Source organism: Epinephelus lanceolatus, chromosome 21 (genome assembly GCF_041903045.1).
Source record: "Epinephelus lanceolatus isolate andai-2023 chromosome 21, ASM4190304v1, whole genome shotgun sequence".
NCBI classification, from domain to species: Eukaryota; Metazoa; Chordata; class Actinopteri; order Perciformes; family Serranidae; genus Epinephelus; species Epinephelus lanceolatus.
This window is the reverse complement of record NC_135754.1, coordinates 13395233-13411324: the sequence shown is the minus strand read 5'-3', so window position 1 is coordinate 13411324 and position 16092 is coordinate 13395233. Positions and strand designations below refer to the sequence as shown.

The 16092-nt window shown below is 40.1% G+C and overlaps 1 protein-coding gene across 3 annotated transcripts in view; it reads right to left on the bottom strand.

Annotated features, from left to right (window-relative positions):
• gucy2cb (guanylate cyclase 2Cb) overlaps positions 1–16092 on the bottom strand; it is a 27920-nt gene extending 11828 nt beyond the window's left edge. For 2 of the 3 annotated variants that reach the window (XM_078163605.1, XM_033610734.2), the window contains exons 1-11: positions 15594–16092; positions 11973–12085; positions 8796–8863; positions 8413–8628; positions 8065–8177; positions 7722–7824; positions 7257–7371; positions 5502–5643; positions 3238–3320; positions 3042–3150; positions 1703–1784 (exon numbers count right to left, since the gene is read on the bottom strand). In XM_078163605.1, the coding sequence (XP_078019731.1) occupies positions 1703–1784; positions 3042–3150; positions 3238–3320; positions 5502–5643; positions 7257–7371; positions 7722–7824; positions 8065–8177; positions 8413–8628; positions 8796–8863; positions 11973–12085; positions 15594–15807 (1358 nt within the window). In that variant the 5' untranslated portion in view covers positions 15808–16092. The remainder of the gene's footprint in view (positions 1–1702; positions 1785–3041; positions 3151–3237; positions 3321–5501; positions 5644–7256; positions 7372–7721; positions 7825–8064; positions 8178–8412; positions 8629–8795; positions 8864–11972; positions 12086–15593) is intronic. The other variant, XM_078163606.1, reaches the window with a different exon arrangement.

Genomic DNA, 16092 nt, shown 5'->3' with positions numbered 1-16092 from the left:
TACTGGCAGAGAAATATAGACCACATTAAATGCAGTTGATTCTTATTGTAAAAACTGGTATTTAACTGTTAACACAGACAAAACAAAGGTTGTTATTTTCTCTAGGGGGAAATTACAGATACTCCCAGAATGGTTCAGATAAATTAGAAGTTACTTTTGAGTATGACTATCTTGGAACGCTATTTAATTTTAATGGACGATTTGATAAAGCAATAGCTAAGCAAGTTAAACTAGCTAAAAGAGCTTTATTCTCCTTGGAAAACAGAGTTACTAGATTACAGTTACCTGTTGATATACAATGTGAGTTATTTGACCAGCTTATAGTGCCTACTCTTTTATATGGAAGCGAAGTCTGGGGATAAATAATAAACTTGACCAAATTGAAATGCTTCACAGATCTTTTTTGAAACGTTCATTTAATGTTAATAAACGCACAGCAAATTGTATTATTTATGGAGAGTTTGGTCGAAATAGTTTAGATTTAAAGGTAAACATGAGAATGATTAACTTTTGGGTACATTTAATTAGTCATAATACAGCAAAAATCTCTTTGATTTTGTTTATTGTTTTCAAGATTTTGTATGATGACAATATTTTTCAGTGTAAATGGATTTCCAAAGTTAAAAATATTCTTGATGATTGTGGTTTATCGTACTTATGGCATGACACTGGGCGGATGAATCCTAAGTATTTAAAATTAATGATTGAACGTAGATTATCTGACATGGAACTACAGAGATGGCATGAGAAATTACAAAGTAACCCTTTATGTGATAGTTATAAATTGTTTAAAACTGATTTCACTTTTGAACCTTATCTGATTATGTTAAGACATGCCGAAAGGATTTGTTTGTCTAAGTTTCGGTGTGGAAATCAGAAGTTACCTATCTCTGAGCGCAGGTATGGCCGTGAAAATGTCCCTCAGCAATGTACTCTTTGTTTGACTGGCAATCGAGGAGACGAATATCATTATGTACTTGTGTGTTCCTTTTTTAACAAAGGAGAGAGTTGGTCGGAAACTTCTATAGAGTAAATCCAAATATTTACAAGTTTCAAAAGTTAATGTCATCTCGAAAAGTAAAGGTTTTGTCAAATTTTTTGAAACTTTTAAAGAAAATCCTGAATAGTTTCTCTTGATTTGCTTTGACTTGTACGTATGTACATTAATTCTGTTTTAGTTATTTTGTTGTACATTGGTTGCCGCCTGCTCTGATTTGTTATTGCTATTTTTGTTTGTCCCTTATACCCCAGGGAGGGGTCAAAAGGAAATAAATGAAATGAAAAACCTGCATTTAATGTACATCTATCGAAAGAAATTAAAAATAGATAGAAACATTTGTACATAGTATATAAAAAAAAAAAAATCAAAAACCATTGTCTAAAAATGTTTCACATTATCCATTATGAGATTAAAAAAAACACCCATACATATCTAAAATACTAAACCTTTAACCTATGACTTGATTTGTGGTTCAGTAATAGTAAAAACTGACAAAATGTGCGCACATCATAAGTCAGTGTTTGTTTCAGGGATCACTTTTTTCAGTTATCTTGAGCATACTTTAAATATTGACTGTGATCTGCCATGGAAACTGTGGTCAGAGTGACCTCTGGGGTTTTCCACATGTGCTGTCAGCTCACTTTAACCAGCATGATGTCCTTGATAAGAGATTTAATGCATTAGAGTTTGTTCATCACTCACCTGTAGAAAATGAAGGCGATGGTGGCCACCACAACCACTGTAACAGCCAACACGATGACAATGATGTCATGAGTTGCCAGGCCTGAAGGTGTGAGCACAAAAACCCCACACTGTTATAATTCAAAGTTTAGGCATTTACTATAACAAACCCTGTTCTTATTTAACTAAGGCTCCCAAAGAAAATGTATGTAACCACTTCAACCACTTCAACTAAGTTGTTTTGGAAACCTTTTTAAAACTTATTTTTATTTATGCAACTGCAAGAGCCAAGTTCCCCCAGTCATCACCCAAGGGTCTCATAATGGAAAAATAGGTCTCTACAAGAACACTAAATTTAAATATGACCTTTGGCTGTTTACAAGAAAACTCCACAGGCCAGGGAGATTTTAATCTAAGCTGAACCAGCGTTTCTGTGTAAAAGTGCTTCAAAGCTGCGTAACATTTGAACTTCACATGACTGACACACGATAAATCATTAAAAAATCCCAGCAACCAATATCCTCAGCAACTTTTAAAGATGTTCAGTTGAGTGTCCTCACCAGCTCAAGCTTAGTCTGGTATGGAAACTGTACTGCTCAGGGCAAGAAGGCCAACCAGCGTGTGATAAAAGCAGCACAACTCATTTCATGAGCAGGCTTCCCTTCCATTCAGGACGTTTATTTTTTATTAACCTTTATTTAACCAGGTAAAGCTTATTGAGATATAGAATTTCTTTTTCAAAAGCGACCTGGCCAAGAGGCAGCAGAATTTTATAGTACAAAATATAACAGCAGGGTCATCAGGAGGGCCCACAACGTAAAGGACAGTACACACCCCAACCAACCACAGTGTTTTCACACTTCTGCCATCAGGCAGACGCTACAGGAATGTGAAATCAAGGCCAACAAGACTGACGAACAGCTTCTGCCCACAGGCCAGACTTTGTCTCTGCTTATTCTTTTCATAAAAGCTAACTTTAATTCAAATTTTATTATTGTTTTGAGTGAATGGAGACTGGCAGATTGAGTTTTTACTGTATATATGACAAAAAAACTTCTTGAATCTTGTAATAGATGCAACCTGATTTTAGCTCACAGACAAACTGCCCAACCAAGACAAAACTTGCCACTCTAACTGTGACATTTCCCACTTCACCTTAGAGACAGTAAAACTGATAGCTTACCTGACTGACAGCAATAAACAGCCGGTGATCACTCAACACTGTCATCTAACAGGTGTGCTGTGTGTCTGTTTATGTGTGTGGACAGGTGTGAATGTGCGTATAACCATGGTTTATGATGAAGGTTGTGATGGCCAACTGACAACTGACTGTGTGTGTGTGTGTGTATTTTAGCTGTACCTTGTTCTGGTTTGAAATTAGGAAGTCTTTTTCCCCAGATGAAGGCAGGATCCATCTCCTCCACTTTGGTGGAGTTGTTCTCAGTGTCGAATGTGAATAAAAGTCGGTACTGAGGATCACATGAGAGGAGAGAAGTGCACATTTCAGAGTAAAATACTGTGTGACAGCAGCTGATTCACAGGGGGAGGTAATGTACCTTGTTGTCGGTAGAAGTGTAAATGACTGAGAGATTCACGTCTCTGTCTCCGTACTTGTCCAACTTGTAGTGTCCAGCAATTCCTGAGCAGAATCATAGAAGCGTCTTTATAGACCAACATATGACAGACCACCTAATCACCATAGTAAATGTTGTGCATTCCTGCAAACACTGATGGGCATTTCATATGTAGCAGAGATGTGGAAACTTTACGTTTCTTTATGTCTCAATTTTCAATCTAATGTCGTGACAATGCTGCAGTTAATATGAGGTTAGGTTTAAGCACCAAAAACCACTTGATTCAGGTGAGAAAAGGATGTTTCAGCTTAAAATACCCAGTTTGGTCGCCACAAACACAGCTGGAAATGTCCTGACTTCTTAAAAAACCTGCTTCTGTTGTTTGGTGGTCTGGAACAGTGGACAACTAATGAAAGAGTGTGATAGAGGGAGAAGCTTCTGTCTCTCAATCACACTCACAATTACACACAGGGTATTTACAGCTGCTGCCTGCAGGCTATAACACCTCATCGCTTCGCCTTGTCAGTAAAAAACAAAAAAAAAACAAAAACACAAATCAGTGACAGCAGGTGACAGCTCCCATCTGTTGGGCCTCAGCCTTCTCACAGACACAACAGTGACCAGTATCAACTCTAACTGCTGCTTTCACAGCCTTTAAGGTCAAGTCATTCTCTCTGGAAGTCCAGGGGCCAGCTACACTAAGCACCTTAAGTTAAGATTTTCCTAGACGTCCCAGTTAAGGTTTCCTTGCAATAAAACCGGTTGCACAAAACAACCTTAAGTCTTCTCCTTAATGTTTCCTTAAAATGTTTACTTATGGATTTAAGTTTTTCTCATTATCTTGGTCTTGTACTTAAGGAACAAAGCGAGTTTGTTAAACCGTTGGACCTTAGTAGCCAGAGTAAGGACAGAAACACAAAGCACCTTTGTCTCCATCCTAACTGCAACATGGCTGAGTTAATGGAAATGAATGAGAAAAAATAAGGCTTCCTGAGAAGAGTGTTCGGCAACCAGGAGAATGAGATGGACACGCTTAAAGATGAGCAAATGATTTTGAGCTATAAATCTGACCAGAAGTCAGTTTATGATTGTGACCATCTGCTTTTGGAGCACTCAACTTTTCAAAGCTGTGCACTATCTTTACAGTTTAATGATTGCTCTGCAGTTTTAAGCAACGGGATCTTTCCAGTCAGGTAATGGTGAAGTATTTCATTTAAGCCTTTTGTGTCATACTTAAGGAACAAACTTAAGGTGTTTTGTGCAACCAGCCCCAGTACAGCTCTGCTAGCTGCCCTGTGAGGCTGTACGTAGACACAGAAGTCCTTTGGGCTAAATGCTAATATCAGCATGCTAATATTCACACAACAGCTGTGTCTCTATTCAGGGGCTGCAGCCTTAGAAGGACGCAGCCTTTGGGGTCTATGTCGCCCGTGTCCTTTGAAAACCACAACAGCTGAACTGAGCAGTCTCCAAAATGGGATGGTCTGGATTTACTGATTGCATCACCAGCTGTTCCCGCCTCCACCCCCTGATGCTCCCGTTACCTAGCAACCAGCTGCATTTGACAAGAGAAGTTAGTAGGCTGCAAGTTAGTTAAATAATGGAGCCAGAAATTATCATTACTTCTTCTACATAACTTCTTATTTTATTACATAGTCGAGGAGATGCTTCACTACTGACTCCTTTAAATAGAAAAACCCAAGTGTCATCAGCATGCAATGAATCTTGGGACAGACTGAGCCACGAAGGATTCATTTGTGTATCCTCTAAATTTGGGCCAAGAAGGCTTCATTTCATGGCCGCATTTGAAGGAGCCTTCAAAATGGGACAGCCTTTGTCATGCCGCTGTGACACAAACAGTCTTCAAATGCAGCCTTCGAAGTCTGCAGCCTCAGAATTGAGACACAGCTTATAAGAATGCTGACGCTGCTGACAATGATGGGAATGTCATTTGTTTTGCAGGTTTACAGTCATCAACCAAAGTGTTGGACAACTCTGAAATTGTGATGATGACCTCAGGATTCTAAAATCATATCCACAGCACTGCCTTCTCTCTGTTACTCAATGTTTTCTGAGCTAAGCTATATTTTTCCACTTAATTTTATTATTACTTATCTTCAATCATTTTTATGTTTTTGTCTCATCCCAGAAATGGATCTAAAATGATTTATTCAGCATTACACCCAGAGTGACCGCTGGCAAACACATCAGAGGTTCAGTCCCCCTCTTCCTTCCTCCTTCCTTACCATTAAAGGAGATGTCTCTGAAGTAATTCACATTGACATACTCCATCTGCTGAATCTCCGACTGATTGTTTTGAATAAGGTCCCTCATCACCTGGCCTATCAGCAGCACTGAGTCATGGTACGCAGCCATGTAGTCATTCATCTGCAGAGAGAGAGAGAGAGAGAGAGGGAGAGAGAAATTAATGATAAGAATTCATTTCTGGATATATTCAGTATAAGAAAAGTAAATTATTAACAGGAACACTAATGCTTGAAAAAGATTTTGCTGTTAATTGTTTAATATGTAATATTTCAGTGCTGTGAGCAGCACCAATAATATTCCATTCACCTCCACTGTTTTAGGGTGGATGTAATGAAGACAGTTACCTTGGCAAATAAAGCCCAAACCATCTGTTGGGTTATTAACCACTAGTAAGAGAATGAGACCAATCTGTGCACTCATGTTTTATTTATTTTATGATATGTCTGGTTCCCTCCCATTCAGACAGATTTCCAGCCAGCCTGGCCCTGGTTGGGGCCATCACAACAGGTTATCTAATATGAGAGGTGTTTCACATGATGACAACTTGAGGAACCCTAATGCTTTTTTCAAAATATGTGATGATCTGATTTTTGTCTCATGCACCATCGCGCTGGGGACACTATGGCAAGCATAAACCTGTTATAGTAGAGAGGAGTGCTGTTCTTGGAAACCAAGCTGGCTGCAGCTAAGGAGGAACGTATTTAAGTACTAGTTTCAGATCCTGATGGCCAAAACAGCAACAGCGCTACGTCTCATGTTTGGGTCTACAGCAGTTGATAACATTCCCTTGGAATCAAAAATGAATTGGCGGTGTTGGTCTGGTGATGTCAGGCTAAATAACTACTGGAAGTAAGTGAGAAGACATGTTTATCTGTAATGTGTGAGAACTGGTCCTTTAACTAGACAAGCCAGCTCTCATCTAATGATGCACATACAACAGATCTTTTAGAACGGGGATACTCAAATTCCTTTGTCCAGGGGCCACTTATGGAAATTGACAGGTGGACAGGAGCCAATTGAAAAAGCCAGGTGTACAGCTCAGGTGTTTGCAAGGGTGTTTCTTGGATTTTAGGACATTCAGGGGTCAGCCTGGACCTCTTTCAGGGGCCATGGGGGACCCTCCCCTGGCACTTTTTGATAAACAAGTTCTAATTTGATGCTTTTTATGCACCTCATTTTACATTAAAAGTGAAAAAACCCATTATGAATCAACTTATTTTCACTGTAAATTAGTAAATAGGTGGGGACCACCCTGCACCCTGTTGCAGGCCAGATTTGGCCCACGGGCCGCTAGTTAAGTATCACTGTTTTAGAAGAGGAGCCTGTCTGGAGTCAGTAGTTGGCTGACTGCAGTTAATGTCAGCTGATCTTTAAGGGAATACTTTTACTACTACTATTCACTTTTTTGCTGAGAGTACTGATGAGATGCAACCATGCCAACCCCACCGTGACAACAAGAGACCAGGAAGTCACCCAGCAGGTCCCACACAAAGCCCCTCTAAAACCACATCTTGTTTGTTTTTATACTATTTTTCCACTTTTTTTTGAACAATTAAACTACATGATGTGATTATCAGCTGTACTGGTAGTGCCACAACCAAAATTAGTGGTCTCCTTACTGCAGTATGTAACTCGCAACATAAAAGCAATGAAATTATATTTTGCAGAATATCCAGCTATTCCTTTAAACAGCAGTAGTCAAAAGGAGTAATATGGAAGTCCTGTGTCCTCACCGTGTTGTTGCCTTTCAGGTCATTGTTGATGATGTAGCTTCTGTTGTTGGGCATAGTCAGCACCAACACGTTCCTCATGAACGGCATTGATGATGTGTTGGTGTAGTACTGATCACTGTGGAGGGGAGGCGACCATTTATCCATTACTGTGTATTTCAGTGATTTCTTTACTTTCAGCTAAATGTTTCAACTGTGTATTCATTAGCTTACTTGTACCAAATGATTTTAACTGCGTATTTTCATGCACTTTGTCATAAACTGGTGTCTTTCCACATATTCCCTGTTAATAGCAGAAGTAGGCTACTCCTTGAAATACAAGTAAGGCTGGTTGGGAATCACTGCTGTGTACAATGTCAAAGAGAAGGATGTAGGAATACAAAAAAGCCATTATGAACATTAATTAACTAGACAGTACAATAAGTGCAAGCGTGTCATAAAAGAGATGAAAGAATAAAGAGCACTGACTTGTACAGATCAATAAGGATAAAGAGAATATCACTGCTGTCTGCCTCTGGGCTACCATTTTTCACCTCCATCACATCCATTGGGGTTCCACACATGATGAACACTGCAAACAGAGAGGCTGTATGTAACACCACATACCAACAGTGTAATGCATTTTTAGTGTAGTAGCCTCGAGCAGAGTCAAACCACCTTTTAACCTTGATTTGCATTTAAATTTCCAATTCAACCTTGAAACTAAAGTTAATACCAAAACCCAAAGTGCCCTTTTTATAGCTGCGTCAACATGTATTAAAAAACTATGGCATGTGAGATTTGTGTTTATGTTTTTAAAGAAAAGACTTACAGTTGCTCGTCCTGTTGGATAATGTCAGTTCTCTTATCAGGTCTGCTGGTCTGCGCAGCACTGTTCTGCTAATATTTAGGGGGAACTTGCCTGCATCAAGTGCATTAATATACCTGTGGAAGAACATCACTCCAAGTAAAGTCCAAGTAAAGAAAGCAGCAGATGTATGAAGCCGAAGGAACAGGCAGCCATATCATTGTTTTGACCTTAACGCACAAGCAGTACCTATCTGTCCTCACACTGCTGGTAACAAACACAGCAAAATGTAGGTTCAAGCAGCAGATCTACACACCTCGACACTCACCAACCTCCTGTGTGCTCTTTAAAGACATCTCATAGGCGACTCACCAAAAACAATCCTCCATGTTAATCTGCTTCTTGTAAACATAAGCTGTCTTCCATTCAGGTTTGATGTGGTTGATGTCTCTCCAGAAGTGAATGAAAAAGTCAGAAATCTTGCGTGCCGGTGGCAGCAGGCGCTGCAGGTTGATTGTGTAGTCGCAGGAGAGACCAAAGCTTCCAGCCGAGATGATGGGCGTACCGAGCTTCAGGCCTTTGTCCGCACTGACGGAGAGAAGAGGAGTGGAAAGAAAGAGGGAGAGATAGAAAATGATGATATATACATGGTGGAAAAAAACAATAAGGGGGATAGTAATGTAAAGAGATAGTAAACAGATTTTCAAACTTATCTGCACTAATGTGGACGTGACCTTGGAAAAAAATGCACTTACTCAGACATTTGGTAAGTAGCTAAGGTGCATGTGGGTCCAAGCAGAGCACATCCCAGGGATTCTGACTGCTGCAAGAAAATACAAATGAGTGCAAGTTAAATGTTTGTCAGCTCTGTTTGTTTCATACAGTACAGGCCAAAAGTTTGGACACACCTTCTCATTCAATGCGTTTTCTTTATTTTCATGACTATTTACATTGTAGATTCTCACTGAAGGCATCAAAACTATGAATGAACACATGTGGAGTTATGTACTTAACAAAAAAAGGTGAAATAACTGAAAACATGTTTTATATTCTAGTTTCTTCAAAATAGCCACCCTTTGCTCTGATTACTGCTTTGCACACTCTTGGCATTCTCTCCATGAGCTTCAAGAGGTAGTCACCTGAAATGGTTTTCCAACAGTCTTGAAGGAGTTCCCAGAGGTGTTTAGCACTTGTTGGCCCCTTTGCCTTCACTCTGCGGTCCAGCTCAGCCCAAACCATCTCGATTGGGTTCAGGTCCGGTGACTGTGGAGGCCAGGTCATCTGCCGCAGCACTCCATCACTCTCCTTCTTGGTCAAATAGCCCTTACACAGCCTGGAGGTGTGTTTGGGGTCATTGTCCTGTTGAAAAATAAATGATCGTCCAACTAAACACAAACCGGATGGGATGGCATGTCGCTGCAGGATGCTGTGGTAGCCATGCTGGTTCAGTGTGCCTTCAATTTTGAATAAATCCCCAACAGTGTCACCAGCAAAACACCCCCACACCATCACACCTCCTCCTCCATGCTTCACAGTGGGAACCAGGCATGTGGAATCCATCCATTCACCTTTTCTGCGTCTCACAAAGACACGGCGGTTGGAACCAAAGATCTCAAATTTGGACTCATCAGACCAAAGCACAGATTTCCACTGGTCTAATGTCCATTCCTTGTGTTTCTTGGCCCAAACAAATCTCTTCTGCTTGTTGCCTCTCCTTAGCAGTGGTTTCCTAGCAGCTATTTGACCATGAAGGCCTGATTGGCGCAGTCTCCTCTTAACAGTTGTTCTAGAGATGGGTCTGCTGCTAGAACTCTGTGTGGCATTCATCTGGTCTCTGATCTGAGCTGCTGTTAACTTGTGATTTCTGAGGCTGGTGACTCGGATGAACTTATCCTCAGAAGCAGAGGTGACTCTTGGTCTTCCTTTCTTGGGTCGGTCCTCATGTGTGCCAGTTTGGTTGTAGCACTTGATGGTTTTTGCGACTCCACTTGGGGACACATTTAAAGTTTTTGCAATTTTCCGGACTGACTGACCTTCATTTCTTAAAGTAATGATGGCCACTTGTTTTTCTTTAGTTAGCTGATTGGTTCTTGCCATAATATGAATTTTAACAGTTGTCCAATAGGGCTGTCGGCTGTGTATTAACCTGACTTCTGCACAACACAACTGATGGTCCCAACCCCATTGATAAAGCAAGAAATTCCACTAATTAACCCTGATAAGGCACACCTGTGAAGTGGAAACCATTTCAGGTGACTACCTCTTGAAGCTCATGGAGAGAATGCCAAGAGTGTGCAAAGCAGTAATCAGAGCAAAGGGTGGCTATTTTGAAGAAACTAGAATATAAAACATGTTTTCAGTTATTTCACCTTTTTTTGTTAAGTACATAACTCCACATGTGTTCATTCATAGTTTTGATGCCTTCAGTGAGAATCTACAATGTAAATAGTCATGAAAATAAAGAAAACGCATTGAATGAGAAGGTGTGTCCAAACTTTTGGCCTGTACTGTATGTGTGTGCACAGAGCTGACATACTTGCCTTTAAGTATGTTTGATAGCCACCCCTGTGAACCCTGAATTTCTCTGCAGTGTTGCTTGTAGACATGTTCACAAATTAACTTTGTGTCCACAAGATGCAGCTAAAGCCTGATGCACACATACACAGGTATTTCTGAAAACAGGGTTTTCCCTCCTTCGTCCTCAAAAATATTTCGTTCACACAAGCACTGTTACAAATAAAAATCCCAGTTCACATGAAAATGCATAACACAATTAAGGTCCTGTGAAGAGTATGTGTGATATTCTGTCAGTTTATGCTCATGTGTTTGTGTCCACTTCCTGTTTTATTTTGAGATGTGATCTCGTTGTGTTTAGTGTTTCTTTTACACACGGAGTTTTCCCGCCTTTATCTCATGTGTTTCACCTGCGTCTTCTTCCACTCACCTGTGTGTAGTTAGTCATCAAGCCAACTGTGGCGTAAGACAATTCTGTGCAAGCAGACAATAAAGTATACTGTATCGCATCGCATCACATCGTATCGTATCGTATCATCATTGTCACCCTGGTGTGATCAAGTCTTTTCCTCATGTTGATTTCTTGGTCTTTGACTCAGCTTGGAATTATGGACTTTTTGTGTGATTTCCCTGAGTGGACTTTTCAGCCTCTACTGACTGCCTTAATGTGTTTGACCCCTGACCTCCTGAGTAAAGATCTGGATTTGACCAACTGTTCTTGGTGTTTTGTGTTTTCCTCTGCAACTGAGTCCCAGTTTTGTACTAGACTGTTACAGTTTGTCAAACCAAAAGGTGGTGTAACTCTAAAGCCAGCCAAAAAAAATAATGATGATGATGATGATGATGATGATGGCCAATGAGAAGCCTGATTAAAAGCCATTACAAAAAAGGTCGCCTGGAGCAGTGACCTCCATAGCATATCCTGAAGCCTTTGTTCCTCAGTATAGTGGAAGAGTGGCTGTGCATTTACGTGTAAACATAAAAAAAAGTTCTGTTAGCAAAGTTAGAGGCAGCACTATTTTGGTCACACACAAAATGATGCTTCACTTGTGACACATCACAAGGGCGATAACACTCTGACGTTTTTAGCCAGAAACTCTTTTCCCTGTCTACATATCAACACTGAAAACAGAGTCTCTGAAATAGTCACCCTGGAAGGAGGGTTTTTTTGTTTGTTTGTTTCAATAACCTAAAACAGGACAAAAGGCCAAAACGCATAGAAAAGGCTATATATTATAAATATCCATGTGTTTGTGTGGACAAGGCCTAAGTGAGAGCAGACCTGAAACAAAAAGTGACAACAATTACTACCCTGTAGAATCCCTCTACAAACTGAGCATACGGGCAAGTTTATCTGTACATGTTATAAAGTGAGTATACCACGAGTTGACGGTGGATGTAAAACAGCAGCTACTCACCATCAGGTTCTTTATCTCCTCCACTCCCTCACATGCGCTGCTCTGGCAACCTTTATGTCGATAATAGGTCGTGTTTAACCCGCCGTAGTTCGCCGTGAGATTAAACTTCACATCTTTGATTTACATAAAGAATGAAAGGCAGAGAAACAATTCATTAATTTAAAAAATAAAAATTTAAAGCAACTTTATTCTAACTTTGATATTCTGTTCAGTAAATCTCTTCCCTACACACAAATAATCATAGCTTAGTAACCACAAATAGACACAGCAGGTCTGTCTAGCTTTGGATGATGATGATCTGCGTGATGACACTTCGTGGATGGAGCTGTCATAAGCACAATAATCTGTACATAAACAGTTTTTCCAAAACCAAAACTGCAAGGGCAAACATGTAATTAATAGATTAAACAGTTAAATTAAACAGATCTGACTGCTCTAACACAAGCTGCAAACGTTAGCATGTCCAGCTAACTAGCTTACTGCTACAGTAGTGGCCTAACCCAGAGTTTCATCCAAGGCCAGTAGCAGTTAATTCTACATTATTTTGTGGGGTTAAACGTTACATTTAAGAAGCCCATTCATGACTAACACAACCTCTGTATAGCATTTTCCAACAGTGCTCCAGTGTTTGGTTTGGCCACTCTGGGCCACTGTAGAAACAACATGGCGGACTCCGTGGGAGAGGACTTGCTCCTTTAGTAGGTAAATGGTTTATAAATGTAACAAAAGCACAATTCTTAGTTTCAGGTGAATATACACTAATGTAAACAGTTACAAATAACATATTTCCTTTTCTGCCAATATATTCAACACATTCTCACTCCAACCTCTTCACATATCGACTTTGGCACTGGACTTTCCCCATCCACACATGACGTGCAAGGTACCCTGGGCTGTTTCTTCAAAAACACTAGCATGTGGTTGGGTTAAGGCAACAAAAGCACGCCATTGGGTTTAGGAAAAAAAAACAGGGTTTGGCTTTAGAATCTTACGAGAAGCAAACACCAGACTCCCGGGTGAAAGTCAGTGGTTCACCTACTGTGCACCATTAAACAGTAACAGCAACCAGATGCATATCATGCCAAAAACAGCTTTTTTCGTCAGTGTCTGACCAAGTGGCAGTTTTCAATGACTCTGGAGTGAGACAGGGTTGATATATCCACCTAAATCCTACACGCTGGACCTTAAAGCTATAGTGCGTAACTTCTACAGGTCCGTAAATGTCCGTTTCACCCAAGACACTACTAGAGGAGATGACACAATGCTGATTAAGCCGATCAGCTCCTCTAACATCTCGCGGTATTTTTCAATATATATCATTTTTAGTTTGCGTGTCGACCGGCGACATTCCCGCGCTGGTGCACAGGAAATGCTTCCTCACAACAAGAAGGGAGGGGGAGGAAGAGCGGAGAGTGTCATAGCAAGAGGTAGAGCACAGGTAGAAAGAGAAAGCAACATGGTGGAGAAGAGTAGTATGTGTTGCTGTTACATGTACTGGACCTAGTACTTTATTTTCTTGGAAATGGTGCTATGAACGTAATGTAATGTTAGCAGCCTGGTGTTCGCACACGTTGTGTAGCATTGTGTACATGGTGTGAAGCGAGTGTTACTCTGTGTAAACGGTGTGTGGTTAGTCTTACTCTGTGTACACGGCGTGTGGCGAGTGTTACTCTGTGTACACGGTGTGTGGCGTCTGGCGAGTGTTACTCTGTGTACATGGAAGTGCCGCCGGCATATTAGTTGTAATAACGCATTATCCGCTGGGAGGCGACAGAAGTTAAGCACTGTAGCTTTAATCCTCATCCTAAAACCTGTTTTAAAATATGAATAGTAAAGCATAAATCTATCTGCTTGCTGTATGTAAGCTAAGCAGCTAAACAGAGTTGCGTTAGAATAAAAAACAATTAGATCTTATATTTTTCCCTATCACACTTACAATACTAGAACCAACTAGCTTTAACTGCAACACAAGTGCAATGTAATTTCTTCATTTTGCTGTTATCTACATCAATATCTGATGAGGATGAAGCTTTAGCCTCAGTCTAATCATGATATAATGTGGCCATCATACTGGGTTCTCCTTTTTAATGAAAGTCATCTTGAAACATTAAGAGGTCAGTCAAAGATCAGGTTGACCTGACAGATAAAAGAGCTTAATAAGCCAGCTAGCTCCAGCTGATAAAATATGCTAACAACTGTCATTTCAGAAGGCAAAAGCCCCGCTTAGAAATGAAGAGATGCTTTTGTCTGCCTGTGTTTAAAATTTAGATTTTTTTTTCTGACCCCTGGCTATGGTCTTGCTGAAATCAAATCAAAATGTATTTAATTTTCATTACATATGAGTTGTTTTTTTGGTAACTGATTAATGGCACATTGGTTTGGAATAATGCTCAATATCACATCAAATTATATTATCATTACTATATCATTACTATAAAAGCTCTGGAGAGCTCCTTCAGCGATAGACTGATTCACCCACAGTGTGTGAAGGAACGCTATCGCAGGTCCTTCCTGCCTGCTGCTGTCAGGCTTCACAACCAGCACTGCTCACAGTAAACTGCACGGACTCTTATAAACACCACTATGAGCATTGCTGTCCCCCATGTTGTTGTTTATTTGCATATTCAATATTCACTTTGCACTAAATATGTTCACTTTAACCCATTGCTCACTTTTTATCCACTGCTCATTATTATTGTTATTATTTATTGCTGTTTTCTGTATTTTTGTATCTTTTTTGCATGCCTAGTGTTTTTAAGTCTTTTTTTTAAATATTGCAGCTTTGGGGGCATTGGTGGCTTAGTGGTAGAGCAGGCACCCCATATACAAGGCTGTTGCCGCAGCAGCCCGGGTTCAAATCCAGCCTGTGGCCCCTTGCTGTATGTCATCCCCACTCCCCCCCCCCCCACCCCCGCCTCCCCCCCTTCATGCTTACTTGTCCTGTCCATTAAAGGCATAATAGCCCAAAAAATATCTTTAAAAAAAACTGACATCTTTAATCTGACTCTTTCCCCTGACTGCTGTAACACTGGAATTTCTCAATTATGGGATCAATAAAGGTGTATCTTATCTTATCTCTTATCTTATCTTATGTATTTGAGATGGGAAATAATTGCAAAAGAAATGTTATTAACCAAATTATCACAAACCCACAACAAATGCGGGTTAGCACGTAGCAGGCCATGTCTAAGTGAGTCAAAACATGATAAATGTTATCATTATCAGACCACAGATTGAGCTAAACTAGCATAAAACATTAAGTAATCATTATGGATGATTAATTTCTTTTGCGTCACAGTATGATGAAACATATCTAAGAATTTATTACACTGACTAAGTCGAATATCTTATCTATTATCAGTCGCCTAATAGTTTTGAGTGTCCCCTGTTATAACTTGTCTAGTATAGTTTGGTGTGGTGGGCATTAAGAGAGGAAACATTGGTTCAGATGGAAGCCAAGAAATTAAAACTTAAATAGAATAATATAATACTAATATTTTCTGCTAATTTCTGTTCTAATGAATGGTGTCCCATTTTTATATTGTTGAATCTAATACAATATTGAGTCCATAAAGTAACATCATTCTGTGTACACATGCAGACGTCTTTATATTCCATTACCTTGGGCAGCATTAATGTTTGTATCCGTCTCTAAGGCTTTCAGTATTTCTCCTCGCACAAACTTCAGACTCCAGGGAGACACTTCATCATACAGCAGGATCACACTGATTGTGTTCCCTTCCAGACAGTTTCTGCTGCCCCGACACGGAGCAGCAAGAATCCCCACCACACACAAACCCAGCCACCACCACCCTTTTCCCATTTTCCTCTCCATTTTTGAGCTATTAAACAGAGTCCATGACCTAGTAAAGACTTCCAGTGTTTTTCTTTCTCCACTCCTGTTCCAGAGTCCAGTGCATGCAATAAAGTCCAAGAACTTCCTTTTGAATTTTGTGGCAAATTCCAGAGATTAAATTTTGACTGATCCACAACGGAGAGTTTATTTCACAAGAGCAATATCCAGTTCTCACGTCTTTGACTGTTTTCTCCTCTGAGCTGTGTTTGGCGTTTCTCACATTCACACTCCCTCTGTTTCCCTAAGTGGCTGCTCACCTGTCCT